The sequence below is a fragment of the Agelaius tricolor genome, unplaced genomic scaffold (assembly GCF_023055355.1).
Source record: "Agelaius tricolor isolate 1412-34295 unplaced genomic scaffold, bAgeTri1.0.p SCAF_41, whole genome shotgun sequence".
Classification (NCBI taxonomy): Eukaryota; Metazoa; Chordata; class Aves; order Passeriformes; family Icteridae; genus Agelaius; species Agelaius tricolor.
Genome location: NW_027269301.1, coordinates 1,564,878 through 1,582,127, shown reverse-complemented (window position 1 = coordinate 1,582,127; position 17,250 = coordinate 1,564,878). Strand labels below are relative to the sequence as shown.

General features: G+C 58.2%; 2 protein-coding genes across 7 annotated transcripts; one reads left to right on the top strand and one right to left on the bottom strand.

Moving 5' to 3' along the window:
* Positions 1 to 1,036: 1,036 nt before the first annotated feature.
* MAK16 (MAK16 homolog) lies at positions 1,037 to 10,062 on the top strand. Its single transcript, XM_071454641.1, has 10 exons — positions 1,037 to 1,192; positions 2,040 to 2,089; positions 2,754 to 2,863; positions 3,725 to 3,789; positions 4,834 to 4,985; positions 6,658 to 6,712; positions 7,730 to 7,804; positions 8,986 to 9,102; positions 9,217 to 9,273; positions 9,502 to 10,062. The coding sequence occupies exons 1-10, from the start codon at positions 1,178 to 1,180 to the stop codon at positions 9,688 to 9,690; spliced, it is 885 nt and encodes a 294-aa protein (XP_071310742.1). The 5' UTR covers positions 1,037 to 1,177; the 3' UTR covers positions 9,691 to 10,062.
* A 783-nt stretch (positions 10,063 to 10,845) lies between these two features.
* TTI2 (TELO2 interacting protein 2) lies at positions 10,846 to 17,248 on the bottom strand. 6 transcript variants are annotated; one of them, XM_071454638.1, is made up of 8 exons: positions 16,197 to 17,227; positions 15,796 to 15,892; positions 14,771 to 14,957; positions 13,561 to 13,653; positions 13,127 to 13,311; positions 12,499 to 12,642; positions 11,863 to 12,025; positions 10,846 to 10,979 (listed from the first exon to the last, which is right to left on the bottom strand). In XM_071454638.1, the coding sequence occupies exons 1-8, from the start codon at positions 16,675 to 16,677 to the stop codon at positions 10,899 to 10,901; spliced, it is 1,431 nt and encodes a 476-aa protein (XP_071310739.1). In that variant the 5' UTR covers positions 16,678 to 17,227; the 3' UTR covers positions 10,846 to 10,898. The 6 variants fall into 6 exon arrangements, with proteins under 6 accessions (XP_071310739.1, XP_071310740.1, XP_071310736.1 ...); XM_071454637.1 differs by lacking the exon at positions 10,846 to 10,979 and adding an exon at positions 11,609 to 11,761 and having other exon boundaries at positions 11,823 to 12,025; positions 16,197 to 17,230; XM_071454639.1 differs by lacking the exon at positions 15,796 to 15,892 and having other exon boundaries at positions 16,100 to 17,225.
* Between the last annotated feature and the right edge of the window lie 2 nt (positions 17,249 to 17,250).

Sequence of the window (17,250 nt, the reverse complement as noted above, 5' to 3'; positions counted from 1 at the left end):
ATCTTCTGCCAGACAATCATATTTAAGAGGCCTTCCTATTTCATCTTTCCCAACAGCCTCGGTTTGGGCTTTGAAAGGGATTCACGGAGCCAAGTGTCAGAAGTTTAGGAAAACAGGAATGATGGAAGGACAGAGAGAGCCCCACTGCAAAACCTCACCAGGCCTGGGGGATTTTCCAGCTCTGCCAGGGAGGAGCCGGCCTGGAAAAGGCAGGGAGAGCATCCCAGGGCAGGAGAGAGCCCCGAGGTCAGGAGGGACCAAAACCTGCGGGTGCCAACATCCCCAGAGCTCAGAAATCCCGAGACAGGTGCCCTGATCCAGGCAGGAATCCCGGGAATCCTGGGCCAGGTGCCCCATCCCAGCAGGAATTTCGGTGCTCAGGATTCCCAGGCCGGGTGCCCCCATCCTGGCAGGAATCCCGGGCTGGGTGCCTGATCCCGGCAGGAATTTTGATTCTTGGGAATCCCGAGCCATGTGCCCCATCCCGGCGGGATTCCCTGCCCAGGTGCCCCATCCCAGCGGGATTCTCTGTTCTCGGTACCCGATCCCGGGGGGATTCTCGGTGCTCGGGAATTCCCGGTTCCCCATCCCGGCAGGATTCCCGATACCCATCCTGGCGGGGTTCCCGGTGTCCCGGAAGGGCTCAGCCCCGCCCGAGCCCGGAGCTCGGATCTCTGTTTCTGCCCCCCCGGCCCGGCCCCGCTGTCGCTCCCGGACACCGGCGAGGCTCCGGGAACACCTGCGGGGCCGGGGCCGCTCCTCCCCTCGCTGCCGACGGGAACCGCAAATCCCGGTGCGAGCAGTGCTCGGCGCGGCGGCAGCGGCTCCCAGCCGGGTGCCGGGGGGTAAGAACATTTTCCTCTGCTCCGCACGGCAGGGAAAGGGGACAGGTTAAACTGTGGGTCTTTATTGCCTGTCTCCCTCAGCGTCTCTTTGAGCGTGACTTTGCGGGCTCTTCGCCCTGAGGGGGCGCGGCCGCCATGACAGCGCGGCCCGCCCTCCTTCCCGCCCTTTTCCCCTCCCTCAGGGCCGCCGCTCTCGCGAGACTTGGAGCACCCCGCCCTTTCCTGTAATGGCGGCGCCCTAGACCGCGCGGCCGGGACCCTCATCGCCGTCAGTGCCCGCTGTCACCGCCACCGCCGTCTGTGTCACCGCCGCCACCTCTGTCACCGCCACCATGCATTCCGACGATGTGAGTCCCACCGTTCTTTCGGCCCCGTGTCAAACGTCCGCCCCGCTGCCGGGCCCGGCCGTGCGCCCGCCTCACGTGGCCGGGGGTCCCCTGTGTGTCCCCAGCGCGGCTGTGGCTCCGGGGGTCCCCTGTGTGTCCCCAGCGCGGCTGTGGCTCCGGGGGCACCGGGAGTGTGAATGGGGACTTGGCAGCAGCACTCGTGCTGTGCCCGGGCGCTGTCCCTGCCGGCGGACACCGAGCAAACCCCAATGTTTGTGGGGTGTCCCCCGTCAGCTGCCGGAGCTGGCAGGGACACGCGGGTGAGGGGTGTCACGGTGTTTCATCGTGTTAAGGTATTTGATGGTGCTAGGAGGTCGATTAGGGCGTCGTGGGTGATTTTCAGGATTTGATGGTGTTTACGAAGGTTGAGGGCCATTGGTTGTTTCTCTATGTGGATATGAGGATGATGAGAATGGATAAACAAATGATCCTAAGTAAGCTTTGATTAGGCTGGAGTGGAGGGTGGTGGCAGCTTTGGTTGCTATTAGTTGCAGGTTGGCTGGTCCTTCTGGGCTTTTTGTATTTTGTATCAGGAGAGCTCAATTAGGTAAGAGGCAACGTTTTGTCCTCTGTTGAGGAAGTTAGTTATGCTTAGGCGGTGGATTAAAGGGTTAAAGTATCCTAGGAGAAGTTTGAGAGAGGAGTTTGCTTTGTGAGGATGAGTGTTTGAGCTATTTCTGAAATTTCTAGGGCTAAAGTGCTGCCTAGGGCTGTTATGATCAGGGCAGTTATTTTCATGGAAAGTGGTTGTTGGAGGGGTTTTTGTGGGGATGATAAATGAGGTCACCTCTGTTTGTGTCCCCTGCAGGTTGTCTGGAGCATGCTGGGGAACAGGCAGTTCTGCTCCTACAAGATGACGTGAGTTTGGGGGGACACGGTGGGGTGGGGGCTTTGGGGGACCCAGCAGGGACATGCTCGGGTACCCCCTAAAGTGTTGTTATTTCTAGAGTCCCATACATCATACAACACCTGATACTGTTGTTAACAGATTTTTAAAGTCCCATAATGCTGTTATCAGATTACTAAAGTCCCATACTGTTGTTACCAGATTTCTGAAGTCCTATACTGTTGTTACCAGATTTGTGAAGTCCCATACCGTTGTTATCGGATTTCTGAAGTCCATACCTCCTCAGTGCATTCTTATGGCTGTAGATCTTCACAGCACAGACTCCTTCTTTTACATGCTGTTCTCTCTCAGTTCAGGGCTCCTTCAAGGCTCTCCCTGCCTGGCCAACCCACCCCCTTTTATCCCAGTTATCTTCATTAATCACAGCTGCAGCCCAATTAAGGACATGGCAGCTGCAGCCCATCAAGGACAACCAGGACCTCCCAGGGCAAAGCCTCTCCACAGAAATTCAAGTACAAAACTTCTATTTTGCTAGGACTCAAAGGCCACCTCTCCTACACTAAAATGTCCCCTCTGTGCCACCACATGTGAGAGTCACAGAGGCTGGGGTGAGCTGTGGGAGCAGTGGGGTGTTCCTGCCCTCCCCTCATGGATTCCCTGTCCCATTTTTTGCAGCACCAAAACGCAGAATTTCTGCAGGAACGAGTACAACCTGACGGGGCTGTGCAACCGCTCCTCCTGCCCGCTGGCCAACAGCCAGTACGCCACGGTCCGGGAGGAGAAAGGTGGGAGCAGGGATTCCTGCATGGAGAGGGCATCAGGCCTTGAAAAGGGAGGGGTTTGGAGTCCCCAGTCCTTGAGGTGCCATGGGAATGCTGGGATGTGGCACTGGGGATCCAAGTTTGGATTTGATCTTTTCCGGCCTGGATGGGGCTGGGATGCAGTGGGCAGGGAGGGGTGGGTGGTGCTGCCTGAGGGCAGCCTGGCTCTGGGGAGGGGCTCAGGGGGTTTGTTCCCTGTGAAAAAACACCAAGCACTTGTTTTTAAAAATTTTTTAAAAAGTTGAATAGTAATAAAATGGTTATAAAAATAGTAATGTAATTACAGTAATAATAATTTGGACAATTAGGATTTAGGACAATATGGGACAATAAAAACAAAGAGTTAGGGACAGTCCAGGTACCTTTTTCTAGGTAAAATAAGCCTGAAAAAGGACCCACATTAACAGAGGATTAACCCTTAAAAGCAGCAGCCTGTTGCATATTCATACACTCATAGATGATGCAGAAATTCCATTCAAACACAGGATTCTGTCTGGGCAGTGTCAGCTTCTTCCTCTGAATCCTGACTGAGGAAGGCAGGAAGAAGTTAATTTCTTCTGATAATGGAGCAATAAATTCTCTTTCTCTGAAAGATTCAGGTGTCCTGTGGCTGCTATCTCAGTGCAAGTCCTTTCTTTAAAAAAGTATCTTACATAGCATAGTTTCTATTTTAACCTTATGTTATAACCTATAACTATATTTAACACACTACTTAAGAGAATTCATACAGCATCACTTTCCAACACAACACAGACAATATTCATTTGAATATTTGTGAACAGCCAGGTATAAAACAGGCATTTTCCACCTCCCCTGTTTCCCCAGGTCGCTGTTACCTCTACATGAAGACCATCGAGCGGGCGGCGTTTCCCCGGCGCCTCTGGGAACGGGTGAGCTCGGGGACACAGCAGGGACAGCAGCCCTGGGGTGCCCACAGAGGGCAGGGAGGCTGTTCCAGGGGAGGGACAGGGTGGGCAGCAGCAGGAATTTCTCCATGGAAAGGCTGCTCAGGCATGGAACTGTGGTGATGTTCTCAGGGCTCTCAGGATGAGGGAAGGGATGAGAATCTTGACTCCCATGTTTCAGAAGGCTGATTTATTATTTTATGATTTATATTATATTAAAAGAAAATTATATATTAAAAGAAGAGAAGAAAGGATTTCATCAGAAGGCTTGCAAGGAATAGAAAGGAATGATAATAAAATCTTGTGACTGACCAGAGAGTCTGAGACAGCTGGGCTGTGATTGACTATTAATTAGAAACCAATCAAAGATGCACCTGTTGCATTCCACAGCAGCAGATAATTATTGTTTACATTTCATTTCTGATGCATCTCAGCTTCCCAGGAGAAAAAGTCCTAATGGAAAGATTTTTCATAAAATATGTCCATGGCATAGAACCGTCCTTGTCGAGGCAGTCACGACCACAAGCAGTCTCAGATGGCAACTCTTTATTATTGAACATGGCTGACCTTTCATACACTTTCTAATTGTTTATACTTCTTCTACCCTAGCTATTGGCCACAATAAATCAACATAACACCATTGGTGAAAAGTTACAGTGGCTTCAGCTAACTTTCTAAAAATACTTCATCCAGCTGCAAAGTTCTCTTCTTATCTTTCTTCAGTTCCTCACTCCTCTTGTCTCCTTGGTTCCAGCCTTGGAGAGAGAGAGCTCCTTGTCAGCTTCTTCTTGCTCCTTTGGCTGACAGGCCTGCTGTCACATGGCAGCCCCTTCCACATGGCACTGCCCAGGGAGGTTTGGAATCCCCATCCTGGGGCTGGCACTCAGTGCTCGGGGATGGGGACAAGGTGGGGACCACCTTGGATGGCTTTTCCTTACCAATCCCGTGATTCTGGGGGCCATGCAGCCCCTCCCCAAACGTCCCTTTTTTGTCCTGCTCTGTCACCCAGCCCTTCCCCTGTCCCTGCAGGTGCTGCTGAGCAAGAACTACGAGAAGGCTCTGGAGGAGATCGATGAGAACCTCATCTACTGGCCCCGCTTCATCCGGCACAAGTGCAAGCAGAGGTTCACCAAGATCACGCAGTACCTGATCCGCATCCGCAAGCTGACCCTCAAGAGGCAGTAAGGGACACGGCAGGGACCATGGCAGTGACCTCTGGTGGCTTCTGGAGAGCCACTGCCCCTCTCCTGAGCTGCTGGTGCTGCTGGGACACGGAGCTGGTCCCGTTTTCCTGAGGGGTTTAGATGGATCTGACATGGATGAGCTGCAGGAATGCAGTGTAGAAATGCACTGAGGGAATGTCCTGAGCTGGAGGGACCCACAAGACCCCCAAAAAACCCCACCTGTGCATCCCTGGCTGCAGTGTAGAAATGCACTGAGGGAATGTCCTGAGCTGGAGGGACCCACAAGGCCCTGAAAAACCCCACCTGTGCATCCCTGACTGCAGTGTAGAAATGCACTGAGGGATTGTCCTGAGCTGGAGGGACCCACAGGGTCCCCAAAAAAACCCCACCTGTGCATCCCTGGCTGCAGGACTGCAGTGTAGAAATGCACTGAGGGAATGTCCTGAGCTGGAGGGACACCCAGGGTCCCCAAAAACCCCACCTGTGCATCCCTGGCTGCAGGACTGCAGGGTAGAAATGCACTGAGGGATTGTCCTGAACTGAGGGACCCACAAGGCCCCCCAAAAACCCCACCTGTGCATCCCTGACTGCAGTGTAGAAATGCACTGAGGGATTGTCCTGAGCTGGAGGGACCCACAAGGCCCCCAAAAAACCCCACCTGTGCATCCCTGGCTGCAGTGTAGAAATGCACTGAGGGAATGTCCTGAGCTGGAGGGACCCACAGGGTCCCCAAAAAAACCCCACCTGTGCATCCCTGACTGCAGTGTAGAAATGCACTGAGGGAATGTCCTGAACTGGAGGGACCCACAAGGCCCCCCAAAAACCCCACCTGTGCATCCCTGGCTGCAGGAATGCAGTGTAGAAATGCACTGAGGGATTGTCCTGAACTGAGGGACCCACAAGACCCCCAAAAAACCCCACCTGTGCATCCCTGACTGCAGTGTAGAAATGCACTGAGGGAATGTCCTGAACTGGAGGGACCCACAAGGACCCCCAAAAAAACCCCACCTGTGCATCCCTGGCTGCAGGACTGCAGGGTAGAAATGCACTGAGGGAATGTCCTGAGCTGGAGGGACCCACAGGGTCCCCAAAAAAACCCCACCTGTGCATCCCTGGCTGCAGTGTAGAAATGCCCTGAGGGAATGTCCTGAGCTGGAGGGAGCCACAAGGCCCCCCAAAATCCCCACCTGTGCATCCCTGGCTGCAGGACTGCAGTGTAGAAATGCACTGAGGGAATGTCCTGAGCTGGAGGGACACCCAGGGGTCATTGATCCCAACTCCTGGCCCTGCACAGACCCCCAACAACCCCACTGTGCATCCCTGGGGGCAGTGTCCATCTTAGAGCTCTGGCAGCCCCTGGGCCATGCCCATTCCCTGGGGGCAGTGCCCAGCACCCTCTGGGGGAAGAATCTTCCCCTAAAATCCAGCCTGAGCCTGCCCTGCCCCAGCTCCAGCCATTCCCTGTCACACAGAGCCGAGATCAGAGCTGTCCCTCGGGAGGAGCTGCTCCTCCTGTGGCCCCTCCAGACCCTTCCCCATCCTTTGGATGCTCTCTACCAGCTTTAGATCTTCCTTATCCCGAGGCATCCCCACCTCAGGAGGTTTGGAATGTGCAGCTGCTGCTGGTGCTGCCTGCCAGGGCTGTGACGTTCCCTGTTCCTCCCTGCAGGAGGAAGCTCGTCCCGCTGCGCAGGAAGATCGAGAGGCGCGAGAACAGGCGGGAGGTAACGAGTGCCCTGTGTCACCTTGAGTGCCATGTGTCACCTCGAGTGCCCTGTGTCACCTTGTGCCACTGCCCCTGTGTCACCTCGAGTGCCCTGTGTCACCTCATGCCACTGCCCCCGTGTCACCTCGAGTGCCCTGTGTCACCTTGAGTGCCCTGTGTCACCTCGAGTGCCCTGTGTCACCTCGTGCCACTGCCCCTGTGTCACCTCGAGTGCCCCATGTCACCTCGAGTGCCCCGTGTCACCTTGTGCCACTGCCCCTGTGTCACCTTGTGCCACTGCCCCTGTGTCACCTCGAGTGCCATGTGTCACCTCGAGTGCCCTGTGTCACCTTGAGTGCCATGTGTGACCTTCTGCCACTGCCCCTGTGTCACCTTGAGTGCCATGTGTCACCTTGAGTGCCCTGTGTCACCTCCAGTGCCCTGTGTCACCTTGTGCCACTGCCCCTGTGTCACCTCGAGTGCCCCGTGTCACCTCGAGTGCCCTGTGTCACCTTGAGTGCCCCATGTCACCTCGAGTGCCCTGTGTCACCTCGAGTGCCCCGTGTCACCTCGTGCCACTGGCCCTGTGTTGCCTCGAGTGCCCCGTGTCACCTTGTGCCACTGCTCCTGTGTCACCTCGTGCCACTGCCCCATGTCACCTCGTGCCACTGGCCCTGTGTCACCTTGTGCCACTGTGCCACTGGCCCTGTGTCACCTCGAGTGCCCCGTGTCACCTCGAGTGCCCCGTGTCACCTCGTGCCACTGCCCCTGTGTCACCTTGTGCCACTGCCCCTGTGTCACCTTGAGTGCCCTGTGTCACCTCATGCCACTGGCCCTGTGTCACCTCGAGTGCCCCGTGTCACCTTGTGCCACTGCCCCTGTGTCACCTCGAGTGCCCCGTGTCACCTCGAGTGCCCCGTGTCACCTCGTGCCACTGCCCCTGTGTCACCTCGTGCCACTGCCCCCGTGTCACCTCGTGCCACTGCTGCTGTCCCCACTGTCCCTGGCGCTCACCCAGCTGCTCTGTGTTCCCCAGGAGAAAGCCCTGATCGCTGCCCAGCTGGACAACGCCATCGAGAAGGAGCTGCTGGAAAGGCTGAAGCAGGACACGGTGAGGGAGCTGCCCTGGGGGATGCCTGGCTCCCCAAAACACAGGGAACCCCAAAACATGAGGGCTCCCCTATTGTGCACAGGGAACCCCAAAACACGAGGGCTCCCTTCCTGTTCTGTGCACAGCGACCCCCCAGAACACAAGGGCTCCCCAAAACACAGGGAACCCCAAAACATGAGGGCTCCCCTCGTGCACAGGGCTTCCCAAAACACGAGGGCTCCCCAAAACATGAGGGCTGCTCCCCTGTTCGGTGCACAGGGAGCCCCAAAACATGAAGACTCCCCTCTTGTGCACATGCAGCCCCAAAACATGAGGGCTGCCCTCCTGCTCTCTGCACAGGGAGCCCCAAAACACGAGGGCTCCCCAAAACACAGTGAGTCCCAAAACATGAAGACTCCCCTCTTGTGCAAAGGGAGCCCCCAAACATGAGGGCTTCTCAAAACACAGGGAGCCCCAAAACACAGAGGCTCCCCTCCTGTCCTGTGCACAGGGAGCCCCAAAACATGAGGGCTGCCCTCTTCTCCAGTACACAAAGAGCCCAAAAACATGAGGGCTCCCCAAAACACAGGGAGCCCTAAAACATGAAGACTCCCCTCTTGTGCACAGGGAGCCCCAAAACACAAGGGCTCCCCAAAACACGGGAGCTCCAAAAGACAAGGACTCCCCAAAACATAGGGCTCCCAAAACCACAAGAGCTCCCCTCCTGTAATGTGCACAGGGCTCCCCAAAACACGAGGGCTCCCCCAAACACAAGGGCTGCCCTCCTGCTCTGTGCACAGGGACCCCCAGAACACAAGGGCTCCCCAAAACACAGGGAGCTCCAAAAGACAAGGACTCCCCAAAACATAGGGAGCCCCAAAACACGAGGGCTCCCCCAAAACACGAGGGTTCCCCCAAAACACGAGGGCTGCCCTCCTGCTCTGTGCACAGGTAGCCCCAAAACAAGAGGGCTCCCCCAAAACACGAGGGCTCCCCAAAACACGAGGGCTCCCCCAAACACGAGGGCTCCCCAAACACGAGGGCTCCCCTCCTGTCCTGTGCAGGAGCGTGGGCTCAGCTGGGAAGGGGCTGACCCACACCTCAGTCTCATGCTGCCCCATGCAGGCTGTCAGTGCCCCCCCAAGCCCAAAGTGCATCTTCCTCCTCCTGTGGCTCATGGAAAATGCCAATTTTCCTTTCAGTATGGAGACATTTACAACTTCCCCATCCACGCCTTTGACAAGGCCCTGCAGCAGCAAGACGCAGAGAGCGAGAGCGAGTCGGATGCAGAGAGGGAAGAAGATGAGGATGATGATGAGGTAAAGCTTCCAGCCCTGCTGTGGTGCTGAGCTGGGCTGAGAACAACTCAGAAGAGCCTTTTGGTGGCTCTTCCATGACGCTGCAGTGCTCAGTCCCTGCTCTGTTCCTTGCAGGACGTGGATAAAAGGGAGTTTGTGGAAGCAGAGGACAGCGAGCTCAGCGACTTTGAGGTGGGTGAAGCACCAGGGCCCAACTGAGGCTGAGCTGCAGGGGCACCTGCACCCCTGGGTGCCTCTGGGGAGGGGTAAGAGGCAGCAAAATCAGCTGTGGAAGAGAATTGTGCAGTGGGAGCCCAGCCCAGCTCTGAGTGGGATCGTAAGGAGGTGATTTTGGGGAAGGAGGAGGTTTAATTACACAACCTGCCCTGACATCACTCTGCTCACTCAATTCTTCCCCAGGACATGGATAAACTGGAGACAAGCAGTGAAGAGGAGCAGGAAGAGGAGGAAGAAGAGGAGGAGAAAGCCTCCCACTCCAAATCTAAAGGGAAAACGCCCCTGAAGGGCCCAGCCAGGAGAAAACGTCCCCACATCGAGATAGAGTACGAGGAGGAGACAGAGCCCAGCACCAAGACAAAAGCAGCCTGAGCCCTCCTGATCCCATTTGGTACTGACTGAACTCCAGATGTGCCTCCAGAGTGTGACTGCAGCATCTGTCACCCACCTCCCACCCCTCACAGGAGCCTGTTTGATACTCCACGCATGTTCTGGGGTCTGTGCCCCGAGCCCAGGCAGCTGCAGTGAGTTTGTACAATGGGTGAAGCCCAGCTCAAAGGAACATCTCCCACCTCCCTCCTCTGCAACCTCAAAAAGCTGAGCCCAGACTCTGCTCCAGGAAGGGCCCTGCTGCTCCCTGTAAGGCTGGGGAAAGCTCAGCTGTGTCTGGGGGAGGTGTAGGGCTCAGAGGTGGGACAAGAACGACAGAACTTTAAATAAAACCAAGAATTTTATTGTACAACAGCAGCTGAGCAGTGTCAGGCACCTCAGGTGCTCTCCTGCAGCCTGTTCTCCTCACAGCTGCTGTGCAGCCCTGCCAGCAGCACCTGCAGGGAGCAGAGCAGCACTGCCAGAGCCCTGGCACAGAGCCCAAGCCAAGCCTTGGGTACCAGGCCCGGGGCCATCCCTGTGCTCCCACCCCTCAGGGAGGTGGGCACAGCCCCAGGTGCAGCTCCCAGACCTTCAGGAAGGTGGGCACAGCCCCAGGTGCAGCTCCCACCCCTCAGGAAGGTGGGCACGGCCCCAGGTGCAGCTCCCACCCCTCAGGAAGGTGGGCACGGCCCCAGGTGCAGCTCCCACCCCCTCAGGAAGGTGGGCACAGCCCAGGTACAGCTCCCAGACCTTCAGGAAGGTGGGCACAGCCCCAGGTGCAGCTCCCACCCCTGGGGAAGGTGGGCACAGCCCCAGGTGCAGCTCCCATCCCCTGGGGAAGGTGGGCACGGCCCCAGGTGCAGCTCCCACCCCTTTGGGAAGGTGGGCACAGCCCCAGGTACAGCTCCCACCCCTCAGGAAGGTGGGCACAGCCCCAGGTGCAGCTCCCACCCCTCAGGAAGGTGGGCACAGCCCCAGGTGCAGCTCCCACCCCTCAGGAAGGTGGGCACAGCCCCAGGTGCAGCTCCCACCCCTCAGGAAGGTGGGCACAGCCCCAGGTGCAGCTCCCACCCCTTTGGGAAGGTGGGCACGGCCCCAGGTGCCCCTGTCCCCTCTGTCAGGTGTAGGGCTCGCAGGTGGGACAGAAGGACAGAATTTTAAATAAACACAACATTTTTATTGTACAAAATTGAGCAGTGTCAGACACCTCAGGTGCTCTCCTGAACCTTCCTGAAGCACTCCTGCAGCCTCTTCTCCTCACAGCTGCTGTGCAGCCCTGCCAGCAGCACCTGCAGGGAGCAGAGCAGCACTGCCAGAGCCCTGGCACTGATGGTGCCACCCAGCCTGGCCAGCCCACACTGAGCCCATCCAGCAACAGCTCCTGAGTCCCTCAGCACCACTGCTGGGGAGGGGGTACCCAAACTCCTGCTGGGCTGAGGGGGAAGAGGGGCCTGGAAGCCACCAAAGGGCCCTGAGAGCCACCAGGGAGCCCTGAGAGCCACCAAAGGGCTCTGAGAGCCACCAGGGAGCCCTGAGAGTCACCAAGGAGCCCTGAGAGCCACCAGGGAGCCCTGAGAGCCACCAAGGAGCTATAACAGCCACCAAGGGGCCCTGAGAGCCACCAGGGAGCTCCGACAGCCACCAAGGAGCCCTGAGAGCCACCAAGGGGCCCTGAGAGCCACCAGGGAGCTCTGAGAGCCACCAGGGAGCTCTGGCAGCCACCAAGGGGCCCTGAGAGCCACCAAGGGGCTCTGACAGCCACCAGGGAGCCCTGAGAGCCACCAGGGAGCCCTGAGAGCCACCAAGGGGCCCTGAGAGCCACCAGGGAGCCACCAAGGGGCCCTGAGAGCCACCAAGGGGCCCTGAGAGCCACCAAGGGGCCCTGAGAGCCACCAAGGGGCTCTAACAGCCACCAGGGAGCCCTGGCTCGCCTTGACCTGGCCCTGACAGCCCCAGGGAGCCCTGAAAGCCACCAAGGAGCCCTGGCCCACCTTGCCCTGTCCCCAGCAGCCCCAGGGAGCCCTGGCTCACCTTGACCTGGCCCTGGCAGCCCCAGGGAGCCCTGGCTCACCTTGACCTGGCCCTGGCAGCCACCAAGGGGCCCTGAGAGCCACCAGGGAGCCCTGGCTCACCTTGCCCTGTCCCCAGCAGCCCCAGGGAGCCCTGGCTCACCTTGACCTGGCCCTGGCAGCAGTGGTCCAGCAGGATGAGGCACTGGGTGGCCCCGTGCAGCAGAGCAGCCCTGACGGGCTCAGGGGTCGGGCCCTGATCGCTGTGAACGTCCCAGAGCAGCCTCAGCAGGGCCTTGAGGAGCACAGGGAGCCTGCAGGGCATCCTGCAAGGGAAAGAGCTCATCCCAAAGCCTCCCCAGGCAGGGACAGCACAGCCTGGGGCTGCTCTGGGGCAGGATTGCTGCCAGGACAGCCCTGGACAGGCAGGAACCAGGGATGGTGTTGGGGATGCTGGTAATGCACAAATGCAGCCCACAGCACAGGGTTTACTCCATGGTGGTGCAATTTATGCTTTTGGAACAGCACAAGTTGGGTCAAAATGAGGGCCCAGCTTAATTTTGGAGCCACGTTTTTCAATAATGCCAGTGGGACAATTTTCCCTCAGGATTTCAGGGCTTTTCCTGAAGAAAAAGTAACTTTGGGTTTTAAAGTGGGAGGATTCAGGGTAGGAATGAAACATTCATGTCAGGACAGGAATGAAATGATTTCAGGGCTTTTCCTGAAGTAACTTTGGGTTTTAAAGTGGGAAGATCCAGGGTAGGAATGACACATTCATGGCAGGACAGTTTTGTGGTACCTGGGCCAGGCGTGCTCTATGGTGCACTGCAGAGTCTGCAGGATTCCCAGCCTGGCCTCTTCCCCAGGGCCATCAGAGACCTCCAGGTAGCCCAGGATGACTCGTTCCAGCCTCTTCAGGTGCCTCACGATGAGGATGCCGAGTCTGGGAGCACAAACACACCCTGAGGAGGGGGGACAGATCCCCTGGATCCCAAAAACACCCTGAGGGGGGAAGAATAATCCCCTGGATCCCAAAAACACACCCTGAGGAGGGAGGATTGATCCCCTAGATCCTAAAAACACCCTGAGGAAGGAGGATAATTCCCTGGATCCCAAAAACACACCCTGAGGGGGGAAACAACCCTTGGATACCAAGCCCAGGGCCCATCCCTGTGCTCCCACCCCCTTTGGGAAGGTGGGCACGAGCCCAGGTACAGCTCCCACCCCTCAGGAAGGTGGGCACGGCCCCAGGTGCAGCTCCCAGACCCTCAGGAAGGTGGGCACAGCCCCAGGTGCAGCTCCCACCCCTCAGGAAGGTGGGCACAGCCCCAGGTGCAGCTCCCACCCCTCAGGCAGGTGTGCAGTGCCCCAGGTGCAGCTCCCACCCCTCAGGCAGGTGCTCAGGTGGCCCTGTCCCCGTGTCCCACCTGGTGACAAAGGCAGGCAGGCTCCCTGCGTAGACCCTGCGCAGCGCCAGCCGGTGCTCGGCCTCCATGTGGGTCAGCAGCAGCTGCAGCACCTGGTCCCAGGGGGAGGTGGCCCTGGGCTGGCCCTGGCGCCGCTGCCATCGCTCCAGCACGGGCAGCAGGTCCAGCAGGCACAGCAGCACCGCCTGGTTTGGGGACAGCGGGGACTCTGAGATCCTGTTCTCTCCAAAGCACAACAAACCCCAACCCCGTGGCTCAGCTGAGTGCTTCAAAGCTGTTCCCTGCCCACCTGGAATGGGCAGGAGGGAGCAGCTCCTCCCTCTGTGGTGTTTTCCCTGTTTGCTGTCACCAGGGGCAGGCTCAGCCTCCTGCCTGAACCTGAGGGGCTCCCTGCACCCCAGGGTCCCCCAAAGGCCAGGGCAGCCCCGTCCTACCTGGATGAGAGGAGCCTCCCGTGAGTAGAGGTGGTTGTAGAGGGCGTGGAAAACCACCTGGGCCCTGTTGAACTGGCACAGATCCGCTCCTGGCTGCAACAACAGAGAGCAGGACATCACTGCTGGGCAGCACAGGACCCTCAGCCCAGCCAGGAACTGCTGGAAATGCAGGTTAAACCTCCCAAAGCCTGCAGGAGTGCGAGGAAATGCAGGTTAAACCCTGCCATGGCCTTCCCAAAGCCTGCAAGGTGTGAGGAACTGCTGGAAATGCAGGTTAAACCTCCCAAAGCCTGCAGGAGTGTGAGGAAATGCAGGTTAAACTTCCCAAAGCCTGGAGGAGTGTGAGGAAATGCAGGTTAAACCCTGCCATGGCCTTCCCAAAGCCTGGAGGAGTGTGAAGAATGGCTGGAAACACAGGTTAAACTTCCCAAAGCCTGGAGGAGTGTGAGGAACTGCTGGAAATGCAGGTTAAATTTCCCAAAGCCTGGAGGAGTGTGAGGAAATGCAGGAAATGCAGGTTAAACCCTGCCATGGTCCTCCCAGAGTCTGGGGAATTGCAAGAAATGCAGGTTAAACCCTGCCATGGCCTTCCCAGAGTCTGGGGAGTGTGAGGAAATGCAGGAAATGCAGGTTAAACCCTGCCATGGCCCTCCCAGTGTCTGGGGAACTGCTGGAAATGCAGGTTAAATTTCCCAAAGCCTGGAGGAGTGTGAGGAACGGCTGGAAATGCAGGTTAAACCCTGCCATGGCCTTCCCAAAGCCTGGGGAGTGTAAAAAGCTGCAGGAAATGCAGATTAAACCCTGCCATGGCCTTCCCAAAACCTGGGGAGTGTGGGGAACTGCAGGAAATGCAGATTAAACCCTGCCATGGCCTTCCCAGAGTCTGGGGAACTGCAGGAAATGCAGGTTAAGCCCTGCCATTCACCAGGAAGAGAAGTTAGGAACCTGACCCACAGGTGGAACTGTGTGAGGGCAGCGTCAGGCTGGATTTTAGGGACAGGTTCTTTCCCCAGAGGGTGCTGGGCACTGCCCAGGGAACAGGCACGGCCTCGAGGCTGCCCGAGCTCCAGGATGAGATGGTTGGGGGGGTCCGTGCAGGGCCAGGGCTGGGACTCGGGTCCCTGTGGGTCCCTCCCAGCTCAGGACATTCCGAGATCGCCCCTCCCGTCACACAGCGGCCGCAGGGGGCTCCACGCCCTCCCTTCCTCACCACGTTGAGGACGATGTGGTGCAGGCAGCGCACGCCCAGCACTTTGTTCTCCTCCTGGAAGTCGTCGGAGAGGAGCAGCGCGGGCGGCAGGACCCGCTCCAGGTGCGGGCACAGGCGGGGCCGGCTGACACGGAGCAGAGACCAGGAGAACACGTCCTTGGAGGCAGGGTTACACTTCCAGGTGTCTCTGGAGAGACAGGCACAGCTCAGGGAACACGCAGTGCTCACTTCCCCTCCACTTGAGGCTCTCAGCCGGCGGCAAACCCTGACAATGATCCCCCAACACCTTCCTGTCAGCACCCAGGGATCCCTCTGGCTGTCCTGAGCAGCCCAGACCCTGCCAGGGGGCTCAGAGACCCTGGCACAGAGCCCAAAATGCCCCTATGGGTTTGATTATGACCCGTGGAGCAAATTACCAACCTTGTATGAAGATCAGCAAGCTACAACAGTTCAAGTAGAATATTAGTGCAGTTATTACGGGGTGGAAAAGTAGATTTTAGGGTTTTTGGTATGGGGGTTCAGGGGGCAAGAAGAAGGAATCTGGGTGTGTCCAGCCTTTCTCCTTCTTCTTCTTGGCCTCCATCTTCTGCTGTGATGGTGGCACTTTGGGATTGGTTTAGAGTAGAAGCTCACTGTCTAACACAGGTGATAGGTATTGGACAGTAATTGTAAATATTGTACAGGTAGTTTTTAGTATAAAGACATAACCCTGCCCTGGGGGCAGGCAGAGTGCCTGGAACTGTCCTGCTGGACGGACCTCAGCAGGGCAGGAGAAAAGTTTTTACAGATAGGACACAATAAACAACCTTGAGACCGAGAAATGAAGAGCCCTGACTCCTTCTTCAAGCGCTGGGCTGGGCAAAGAGACTTTGGGACTTTTTTCGAGGTTACTCTGAGCAGCAGAGATCCCGACACCTTCCATTTGGAAAGCTCCTGGTTTCATACTTATCATCTCTTGAGTGTCAAATTTCCCAGTATTTCCTACAGAGACCCTGAAACAACGCCACACTCTGCTCCCCACTCACTTGGTTAACTCCTGCTTCAGGAGCCCCATCACCTCTCTGAATCTTCCTTCCTCATCCCCCTCCTTTCCCTGCAGGAATTCCTCCACGGACCCGCAGCCTGGAGCAGCCGCTCCAGCAGCTCCTGAGCCACCACAGTGCTCATTTCCCCTCCACCTGAGGCTCTCAGCTAGCGGCAAACCCTGATAATCATCCCCCAACACCTTCCATTTGGAAAGCTCCTGGTTTCGTACTTATCATCTCTTTGAGCCTCAGAAATTTCCCAGTATTTCCTATCCAACCATGCCACACTCTGCTCCCCACTCACTTGGTTAACTCCTGCTTCAGGAGCCTCATCACCTCTCCGAATCTTCCTTCCTCATCCCCCTCCTTCCCCTGCAGGAATTCCTCCACGGACCCGCAGCCCGCGGTCCGGAGCAGCCGCTCCAGCACCTCCTGAGCCACCGCCCGACTCCTCGCCGTGGTCCAGGGCCTCTCCTCTTTGTGTGTGACAGCAAAGATGAACGCGTGTCCCAGCACCCGGCGCGGGACGGACCCCACCGGTGGCGACTCCTGGCTCCGGGCATCTTCCAGCTTCTGCAGGAGCAGCAGGAACGCGGCGCCAACGCGCTCTGCCCGCTCGGGCACGGCCGCTAACGCCGCGTCCCGGCCGGGCTGCTCGGCCCCGTCCCGCTCCCGTTGCGGCGGAGCCGCCAGCCCGCCCAGCGCCGCCGCCAGCCGGGCCAGCGCCGCGGCATCCGCCGCCTCCAGCAGCGCGCCCAGCTCCCGCAGCGCCCCGGGCCGCTCGCACAGCGCCCGCCCGGCCCGCAGCAGCGCCTGCTCGGCCGAGGGAGCGACAGGGCCCCGCTCCGGGCTCGGGATGCTGCTGGTGCTGCTGGCGGCCATGGCCTCGCACGGGAACCGCGGGATCGGCCCGCCCTGGAACCCCGCTAGGGACACATCGCTGGGGGCAGCGGCGAACTGCGGGGAGAGGGGAACCCGGGACACCTCAGAGACCCCCGGGACACCTCGGAGACCCCCGAGATCCCTCAGAGACCCCCGAGCATCCCGGGATCCCTCACAGACCCCCGGGTTCTCCTCAGAGACCCTCAAGCACTCCCGGGATTCCTCACAAACCCCCGAGCACCCCGGGATCCCTCACAAACCCCCCGAGCACCCCCGGTCCCGTCACCGCGCCACCGCCGCCCCCCGCACCACGCGCGCGTACTGTCGCAAACCCTCCCGCTTGCCGTAAAGCCGGCGGCGGGGAGGGCGTGGTTCTGCGCGCATAAATTTGCATCGCTAATTTCCGACTGCGGAGCGCGGCAGAGCGGCCGTGCGGCGGTGCGAAACGGAAAAAACGGGAACAAGAGGGACAAAAAGAACGGCTCAGAGGGGATAAACATAAAATCGGGGAGAGCTGAGTGTGGCAGTGATGTCGCCGTGGCCCACAGAGCAGTGGCGCGGTGGTAGGTTCGG

Bases quoted from the DNA above. Each gene is read 5' to 3' on its own strand.
- MAK16 (XM_071454641.1), top strand. The intron at 6,713-7,729 runs GTAACGAGTGCC...TGTGTTCCCCAG, and splicing joins GGCGCGAGAACAGGCGGGAG to GAGAAAGCCCTGATCGCTGC. The intron at 7,805-8,985 runs GTGAGGGAGCTG...TTTTCCTTTCAG, and splicing joins AAAGGCTGAAGCAGGACACG to TATGGAGACATTTACAACTT.
- TTI2 (XM_071454635.1), bottom strand. From the start codon at position 16,677: ATGGCCGCCAGCAGCACCAGCAGCATCCCGAGCCCGGAGCGGGGCCCT. The intron at 13,312-13,560 runs GTAGGACGGGGC...TCCCCAAACCAG, and splicing joins GGGAGGCTCCTCTCATCCAG to GCGGTGCTGCTGTGCCTGCT. The intron at 12,026-12,498 runs GTACCACAAAAC...TTTCCCTTGCAG, and splicing joins ATAGAGCACGCCTGGCCCAG to GATGCCCTGCAGGCTCCCTG.